The 9173-nt window shown below is 54.5% G+C and overlaps 1 protein-coding gene across 7 annotated transcripts in view; it reads left to right on the forward strand.

Annotated features, from left to right (window-relative positions):
• The window catches only part of gli1 (GLI family zinc finger 1), an 84362-nt gene extending 75514 nt beyond the window's left edge, over positions 1-8848 (forward strand). For all 7 annotated transcript variants that reach the window (XM_035389620.1, XM_035389623.1, XM_035389622.1 and 4 more), the window contains 2 exons: positions 1-278; positions 3421-8848. The exon at positions 1-278 is cut by the window's left edge and continues 32 nt beyond it. In XM_035389620.1, the coding sequence (XP_035245511.1) occupies positions 1-278; positions 3421-6053 (2911 nt within the window). In that variant the 3' untranslated portion in view covers positions 6054-8848. The remainder of the gene's footprint in view (positions 279-3420) is intronic.
• Positions 8849-9173: the final 325 nt, after the last annotated feature.

A 9173-nucleotide genomic window follows, 5' to 3' on the forward strand; every position in this document is an offset into this window, starting at 1 on the left:
CTGCAGTAGCGAACGCTCGCCACTGGGGAGCGCTAACAACAACGACAGTGGGGTGGAGATGAACGCCAATGCGGCGGGCAGCCTGGAGGATCTGACGGCGCTGGAGGACGGGGGTGGGGCGGGCGGGGGCGAGGGCGGGGCTCTGGCATTGGGCGTGTCTGCTCAGGCCCTGAAGAGGCTGGAGAACCTCAAGATCGACAAGCTGAAGCAGGTCCGCCGGCCCACGCCGCCCGGTCGCCCCGTCGCCATGGGCAACAGCAAACTGCCAGCGCTAACAGGTACCCCGCCGCTTTAACCCAGCAGACAGGGGGGACAGAGGGGATCGGGTTCGAAACAGAGATAAAGAGAGAAAAAGAGATAGGACAGTCCCAACTTCACCTTATTTGTAAAGAACATTGAGGAGCTCCATCATCCATGGAGTACAATGCTACCAACCAGTAGTATGACACCACAGGTGATTGGTGGATACTTCTTGGCTACTTCTTGGCTGATACCCACAGGGAACCAATCACCATTGGTGTTGTTCCATTGGCTGTTATTCTGACCAATATAATTTCACATACAGTTGCAAGAAAAAGTTTGTGTCCCTTTGGAATTACCTGGATTTCTGCATTAAATTAGGTCTGATCATCGAAGTCACATTAATAGACAAACACATTCTGCTTAAACTGATAAGACTTTGTGTAAACATTCACAGTCCAGGCTGGAAAAGTCCAGGCTGGAAAAACCCTTGTATCTAGTAACTGGTAGGACCTCTCTAGCTGCTGATTCAACTTGTACAATGTTTAGGGGGAATTTTAGATCCTTCGTCCTTACTAATCTGCTTCAGTTCCTTGATATTTCATTACAGTACATTACATTTATTCGGCAGATTCTTTTATCCAAAGAGAGGTACAAACCAAGAAGTCCAAACCAAAGGTCATTGGAATAACTACAAACACAGGTCCAATAAGGGACAGTTGTTCATAGCCATGAACACGTTAAGTCCAGTTCACACAGTAAGCATAGGCTAGGACAGAGAGTAATGTTAAGTCAATCTAGGAGGCATGACAGCAAGCTATAACATCAAGATAACGATACAAGTGAAATATTAGTGCTGGACTGAGGTACATGTGTAACATGAAAGTGCTACAGGAACAAAGTGGAAGGATATAAGTTAGAAGAGTGATCCTCGTTTGGGAGTGCCCCGCAGAGTGGTGATAGTTAGTCCAGGTATAGTCAGCAGAGATGCATCTTCAGACCATGGCGGAAGTTGGTCAATGACCGAGTGGTTTGTAGAGGAACAGGGAGTTCGTTCCACCACTGGGAAGCTAGGGTGGAAAAGCTCCGTGGTTGGGACGAGCGACAACCATTCACCCGGATGGGAGGTAGTGCAAGTCACCCTGGTGCAGCAGAGCGGAGTGGTTGAGCTGGCGTGTAGGGTTGAATCATGTCCTGTAAGTAGGCAGGGGCTGTACTGTTAGCTGCAAGGGTCAGGACTTTGAACCTGATCCTGGCAGTGACTGGTAGCCAGTGGAGTAACCTCAGCAGAGGAGTGAATTTAGGAAGGTTGAAGACAAGTCAGACTGCAGCATTCTGAATTATTTGTAGTGACTATATGGCACAAGCTGGCAGGCTTGCAAGGAGGGAGTTGCAGTAATCAAGACAAACAAGTAGCTGGGTGGAGTATGTGGTCAGGTATGGTCGAATCCTCCTGATGTTGTACAGGAGAAATCTGCAGGACCATGATGTTGCCTTGATGTGCTTCTTGAGTTCCAGCCAGTCATCCAGGACCACCCCAGGCTCTGCAGAGTGAGAGTCAGTCACTGTGGTGCCAACAACTGTGATTGAGAGCTCACGAAGTAGGGAGGTCTTGTATGGGAAGAACAGAAGCTCAGTTTTGTTGAGGTTGAGCTTCAAGTGGTGGCTGCCCATCCAGGTTGACATGTCAGCCAGGCAGGAAGATATTTTATCATTAACCTGTAAGGCAGAGGGGGGGAAAGAGAAGAAGAGTTGTGTATCATCTGCATAACAGTGATAGGAGAAGCTATGTGAATTAATGACTGTACCAATAGATTTAGTGTATATAGAGAACAGCAGAGAACCCAGTACAGATCCTTGCAGATAGGTCCTACCAGGTCATCTGGATGGGGTCTGTCGCTGCACCTTACTCCTGTAACAAGGGGGTGAGGTGCAGAGACTGACCCCATCCAGATGACCTGGTATGACCTATCTGCAAGGATCTTTATTCCCTCAATGATTGCAAGCTGTTCAGGCCCTGAGGCAGCAAAGCAGCCCCAAATCACGATGCTCCCTCCACCATGCTTCACAGTTGGGATAGTGTTGTGCATTTTTGCCAAAAAAGTAAAACTTTTGTATCATCTGTCCATAGAGCATTGTCCCAGAAGAGTTATGGAACAAAGTTGAGACGTGCAGCAATGATTTTTGGAGAGCAGTGGTTTTCTCCGCAGTGTCCTCCCATGAATACCATTCTTGTTGAGTCTTTGTCTTATGGTGTACACATGAACAGAGACTTTAGCAAGTTCAGGAGATTTCTACAGGTCCTTTATGGTTACCCTAGGGTTCTTTTTGACCTCCTTCAGCATTGCACTGTGTACTCTAGCCATGATCTTTCAGGATGCCTACTTTTAGGGAGAGTAGCAACAGTACAGAATTTCTTTCTTTTTTTTGCCTTTTCCAGCTTTATGCATCTCTGCAATTATTCTTCTTAGGTCCTCAAAAAATTGTTTTGATCAGTGCATGATTCACATGAATAGATGTTCCTTGAGAAGAGTAGACTCCGCCGGCAACCAAACTTTGTATGCCTTTTTATAGGGCAAGGCACCTCCAACCCATACCTCCAATCACATCTGATTGATTTGAACACTTGACTCCAGTTAGCTTTTGGAGAAATCATTAGCCTAGAGGTCCACATGGTTATTCCAACCTAGAATGTGAATGTTTAAATGATGCATTCAGTATTGATGAGAAGAAATATAATTATTTGTTTATTATTAGTTTAAGCAGAGTGTGTTAGTCTATTATTATGACTAAGATGAAGACCAGACCACATTTAAGAGGCGATTAATGCCGGAAATCCAGGTAATTCCAAAGGGTTCCAAAGGGTATTGGTGGTATTTAGCAAGGATGTAGATCTCATTTAATTTTTGAACGGGACAACAAACAGGAATTTTTCTCTAGGTTTTTTTTTTGTGTGTGTGTGGGGTGACACTAATAGTACCACACAATACAACATGATAAAACTGGGGGTGACCATTTTATGGTCCCAAAGTTGGGGGCACCTATCCCTCCGTCCCCCTGGGATATACGTCCATAGTGCGGAGTTTAGATGTTGTATTTAGGTCCCTGTGTTAGTTTTATGAGGAGCTGCCTCTGAGGGTGGCTCTGTCTCTCACTCTCTCTGTCTCTCTGTGTCTGCAGCTCCAGGAGATGTACTGGGCATGTGCGCGCCCTCCCCTGTGCTGTCCAACCGCCGTGTGCTGGAGCTGTCCAATCTGGAGCTGGGGGGCGGCTCGGGGGGCGTGGCCTGCTCCGGCCCCAACGACCGGCGGGGCAGCAGCACCAGCAGCCTCAGCTCCGCCTACACTGTGAGCCGCCGGTCCTCCATGGTCTCCTCCTACCTGTCCAGCCGCCGTTCCAGCGAGGTGTCCCAAGTTGGGGGAGTGGGGGGCCACCCCCAGAACATTCCAGGCCAGGATCCCGCGGGACACCCCCTCTCCCCAGAGAGCGGCCGCCTGCCGGGCCTCCCCAGCCTGACACCGGCCCAGCAGTACAGCCTGAAGGCCAAATACGCGGCCGCCACCGGGGGGCCCCCTCCCACACCCCTGCCCAACATGGAGTCCCAGGGGACTCCCCGGCGGATGGGAGGGGGGTTCCCCAGCGAGTACCAGCCGCTGCCCCCCCCGTTCCAGCTCCAGGGCGGCTCAGCCCGCCGCCACAGCGCCAACACCGAGTACGGGACAGGGGTCCTGTACCCCCACCAGGCGCCCGGGAACGGAGTCCGGCGGGCCAGCGACCCCGCGGCGCGCTCAGGGGCGGAGCCTCAGCCGCTTCCCAGGGTGCAGCGCTTCGGGAGCCTGGGGAACGTGGCGCTGCAGGCGGGGGGAGGGCGGCGGAACGCGCTGGCGCACTGCGGTTCTGACTCCGTCCTGGCCGCGGGCCGCCACGCCTACCCGCCACGCCCTCCCAGCATCACCGAGAACGTGGCGATGGAGGCCGCTGGGGCGGAGCCTGGCGGGGGGGACAGCCTCATGATGGCGCCACCCGGCGGTCACAGGGGGTACGGCAGGTTCCAGAACCAACACACCCACCCTGCCCACCACCAGGGGGCGCCCTCCCAGCTCTCCCCGGCCCACGACCGGCTGGGCTACCCCGAGCAGGCCTACTTCGGCGGGGACATAGGGGCGGAAGAGGGCATGTCGTCGGGCACCAGCCTGCTCCAGCAGGCCGAATACGGCATGAGCGCCTGTCAGCTCAGCCCCTCCGGCCCCCAGTACCCCTCGACCCTCGGGCAAGTGGCCGGGGAGGCTGGGGTGGGGCTGGGGCCCTGGGGAGGACACGTCCAGATGCAGCCCATGGCCACGGGGCCACAGGACGGGGTGCATTACCCGAGCCAGCAGGGCCTGTTCCCAGGGAACCCCCAGAAGCTGGTCATAAAGCCAGAGCAGCAGTACCACCCAGCCCTGGGGGCTCCCAACCAGTGCCAGAACATGAAGCAGCACCTGACTCTGCCTGGATACGGCCAGCAACCCATGCCCCGCCCCGCCAACTCCAGCTGTGACTTCCAGGGCCAGGGTCGGATGGAGGCCCAGCAGCACAGCTCCTTCCAGGGCCAGGGCCGGATGGAGGCCCAGCAGCACAGCTCCTTCCAGGGCCAGGGTCGGATGGAGACCCAACAGCACAGCTCCTTCCAGGGCCAGGGCCAGGGTCGGATGGAGGCCCAACAGCACAGCTTGTTCCAGGGCCAGGGTCAGATGGAGGCCCAGCAACACAGCTCCTTCCAGGGCCAGGGCCAGGGTCAGATGGAGCCCCAGCAGCAGAGCTTGTTCCAGGGCTGTGATGGGCGCAGGTCCCACACACCCATGATGCAGGTGAAGGAGATGATGGTGCGCAACTACGTGCAGTCCCAGCAGGCCCTCCTGTGGGAGCAGCAGCAGAGGGGACCGCTCGACGGGGGCATGGGCGGGAAGGTGGGTGGGGCTCAGGGCCAGGAGATGAGCAGGCAGGGTTCCGCCATGCAGCAACAGCAAGAGGACAGCCCCCATCACCACCAGCACCACCAGCAGCATCACCACCAGCACCACCCATCCCAGAATCTCTACAGCGGGGGGAATGGCTACCAGGGCTACCCCGCCCAAAACCTCATGAGCCCGCCTGCGGGGCAGCCCAAAGACCAGCTCATGGGCCTGCCAGGGTCCTGCTACGACCTGGACATGGTGGTCCCCAGACCCCCGCAGGGCCGAAAGCCCCCAAGCCGCCAGAACAGCCTGTCCCAGCAGCAGGGCGGGGGGTACCTGTCCAGCCCCCCCCACGTCAGCCCGAGCCACTCCTCCACCAGCCCCCGCAGAGGCGTGCGCCTGCCCCCCGTCCCACAGCAGCCGCTGCAGCCACACCCGGACGCCATGCCGGACCCCAATGCCGCCATGTTCTACTCAGGCCAGATCCACATGCACCCGGACCTGGACAAGCAGCTCCACCACCAGGGGACCGGTCCCTGCCTCAACCACATGGGGGTGCTGGAGGGCAAGTCGGCCTCGCTGGCCTACCCACCTGACCCCACCCCCATTGCCAATGCTCTGGACAACCTGGACCTGGACAGCGCTCAGATCGACTTTGCCGCCATCGTGGACGACCCCGAGGACTCCTCCCCCTTCGGGCCCCTGCAGGGGGGCCCACAGCACCCCTCCTCCTCCCAGACCTCCTCCCGCCTCACCACACCCCAGACCTCCCTCTCCCTCCCCCCGGGGGGTCTCTCCAACATGGCTGTCGGAGATATGACCTCCATGCTCACTTCCCTGGCAGGAGAAAACAAGTATCTCAACACGCTCTCCTAGAAGAGGACTGTCTATTAGCAGATAGGTTTTTTTATGAAGCCAGATATGGACGGAGTTCCATATGCTATCACCCGTCATTGTGTTTCTATCATGGAGAAGACAAGCTTTTGATTGGTTCACCCTCGTGATTGACTGGTCATTGTGGCTCCATTCATTATTGTATGAATGAATCCTCACTCTCCCATCACGAGTGACACCAGCAACCCCCGCCCCCTTCTGTCTCATCCAATCAGGACAGACAGACAGACTGACAGACAGACAGGAGTTTTAAAAACCTGATGCCTTCTCAGCCAAACCAAAGGGTGCCTCTGGAACATTTTCTTACACTGGGGGGGGGGGGGGGGGGTCAGACAGTGTTTGTCAGTAGCATTCCCCCAACAGAACAGTTTTCCCTGCTTGGATTTCTGGGATACACCTGTTACCTGCAGAACGAACGCACCATGGCAACAGTGGTACTGAAAGTTTACATTAGATGTAAATAAGGCCAAGGCTTATATATGCTGTGTATATGGTGATACTGACTGAGAAGAGAGTAGCTGCTTGGTGAGTTACATGTACTGTGTGTCTGAAGGGCTACTGGACTTTCAAACGGCTCACAGCCTAACAAAAGAACCACAAAGGATTTGGTGAGGAGCGGGCTGTGAGCCCAAAAGCTGCAGAACCAGAACCAGAATTTTTTACTCTCTTACATAACCCAAGGGCGTAATCCTGACGGAAACATACTGAACAGCACAGTGTTTTTATTTTAGATAGAGCTACGCTGGACTTTGAATGTTTGAAATCCCGAGCTATAAGCAAAAGGGTATGTTCTACAGCCAAGGAGGGGGTTCCTCGTTCCCCGTTCCCCGCTCCCCATTAAGTGCCTTTCCCTGGGGGGGGTGCCGTTTGCGGCCCCCGTCCTGAACGGCCGCAGACGCTGCAGGTAGGGGGCGGGGCCAAAGGACCCGAGGGAGTTTGATGGACAGCGGTACAGAACCAGGCCCGTTTCCCACTCTGGTTAAAGACGGCAGTATTTCCTGTGCTCGATCGACTTTGTCCTCAACAAAAACATGCAGCCTACAGTGCAAGGGACAGTTTGTACTGAACATTGCAGTAGTATTAAGACTCTTCAGTCGTTCAGAAGGTATAAAATCTCCTGGTGTGGAGGTGCTGTCTGTTTGGTACCAGCGCAGGGCTGCACAAAGAGGGCCTGCTTGTGGGTTCCCTGGCTGTTTCGGCTCTTTATAGTTTTGTTAGCCCAATCGTTCATTGGATCATACATTTCCTCTGAAGCCCTGGGCGCCAGAATTCATACGTGTCCGATGTAGGACCGATCTGAACGCCGCTTCAAAAATTAAACCAAATGTTTTTGGTTGGAAGAAAATCCGTGACCAGAGCTGCTGTGCCCTGCTGGAATGACTCGAGGAAGCTGGTGGCCCCAAGGTCCCGCTCTGCTCCAGGGTCTCTGGGGCCGGTGGCCTGTAGGTCCCGCTCTGCTCCAGGGTCTCTGGGGCCGGTGGCCTGAAGGTCCTGCTCTGCTCCAGGGTCTCTGGGGCCGGTGGCCTGAAGGTCGTGCCCTGCTCCAGGGTCTCTGGGGCCGGTGGCCTGAAGGTCCCGCTCTGCTCCAGGGTCTCTGGGGGCGGTGGCCTGAAGGTCGCGCTCCGCTCCAGGGTCTCTGGGGCCGGTGGCCTGAAGGTCGCGCTCCGCTCCAGGGTCTCTGGGGCCGGTGGCCTGAAGGTCGTGCCCTGCTCCAGGGTCTCTGGGGCCGGTGGCCTGAAGGTCCTGCTCTGCTCCAGGGTCTCTGGGGCCGGTGGCCTGAAGGTCGTGCCCTGCTCCAGGGTCTCTGGGGCCGGTGACCTGAAGGTCCTGCTCTGCTCCAGGGTCTCTGGGGCCGGTGGCCTGAAGGTCCTGCTCTGCTCCGCGGTCCCTGGGGCCAGTCCTGGAGAGTCAGGTCTCCACTCGCCAGCAGTGGCAGAGTGCATTGTGGGCCTGTGGAGCACAGCAGCGGCGGGCTGTGACGGGCGGCCTTACAGGGGGGGACTCAGGCGTCGCTCCAGGAGGGGAGTGTTTCGGCTGGCTGGGGCGGCAGGGCCTCAGCACTCACTGGTGACCCCTGCTGGTCGACCGGGCGCCTGCCTGTTCAGCTGCACGCACAGTGCCTTCTCCTGTCTTCGTGAGCCCGACTGCAGCGGGATAGGAAGAAGAGGCCGACAGAGCGCGCTTCGTCTCCACGATAAGCGCCTGTCGCGGCTCGCAGCGCTGATGAATATGATCAGGCATTACAAATCGAGAGAGAAGAGGGGGAAATGCGTGAAAAAAAGACATGTGCAGGAAACTAGTGGAAAGTTGGGCCGCAGCCGGGCAGCTCACCCCTTCAGTTTTTTTATTGTCTTCAATTAGTTCAAAACCCACCGTAAGCAGAATGCAGCCCCTACCATTAACTCTTTGAAGAGTTAGCATTTTGGAATGTCTTTCCAACATTCTAAGTCAGTGTTCTAGAACTCTGCTGCATTCAGTTGCCAGTAGCGATTGTTACATCAGCATTAGAATGTTCCGCTCAGAACATTCTTATCGCATATTTGTGATGTCACACCTTAAAGGGCTGAAGACAATGCCTCCAGACCCTCTCTGACAATAACAGCCTGTATCCCCGGCTGTTGCTCATATGTTTGTTTTTTTATGTGAATTGGGTAGGAGCTCATCTGATTCCCCTCAGTCTCCTAAGCTTGGCCAACCAAAGATTATTTGAATTGACAATAAAACATAAGACAAAACGATGCACATAAAATATAAATTTACAACAACAAAAAAAAAAAGAGAAAACAAAAGCTGACTATGGTCACGATGAGGTGCAAGGGGTGTGGCGGTATTGTTGCAGAGACCGTGATGCATTTTATATATTGGGGTCACTTTTCTTTTGTTATACAACTATAACCTTTGTGGATTTTGTATTTGTGTGTTTTGATATCTTTCACAGTTCAATCAAAGTTTTTGCTGGCAAAAGAATGGTAAATATAGCAACAAAGGCAATAACAGTAGCGTTTACTACATCTATATAAGGAAGCCAAGTGATATATTTTTGTGTACTGTTTTCTATGTTTTTTATATAAATGTATTATATTTTACCAGTTTATAAATAAA

The sequence above is a fragment of the Anguilla anguilla genome, chromosome 13 (assembly GCF_013347855.1).
Source record: "Anguilla anguilla isolate fAngAng1 chromosome 13, fAngAng1.pri, whole genome shotgun sequence".
Lineage (NCBI taxonomy): Eukaryota > Metazoa > Chordata > Actinopteri > Anguilliformes > Anguillidae > Anguilla > Anguilla anguilla.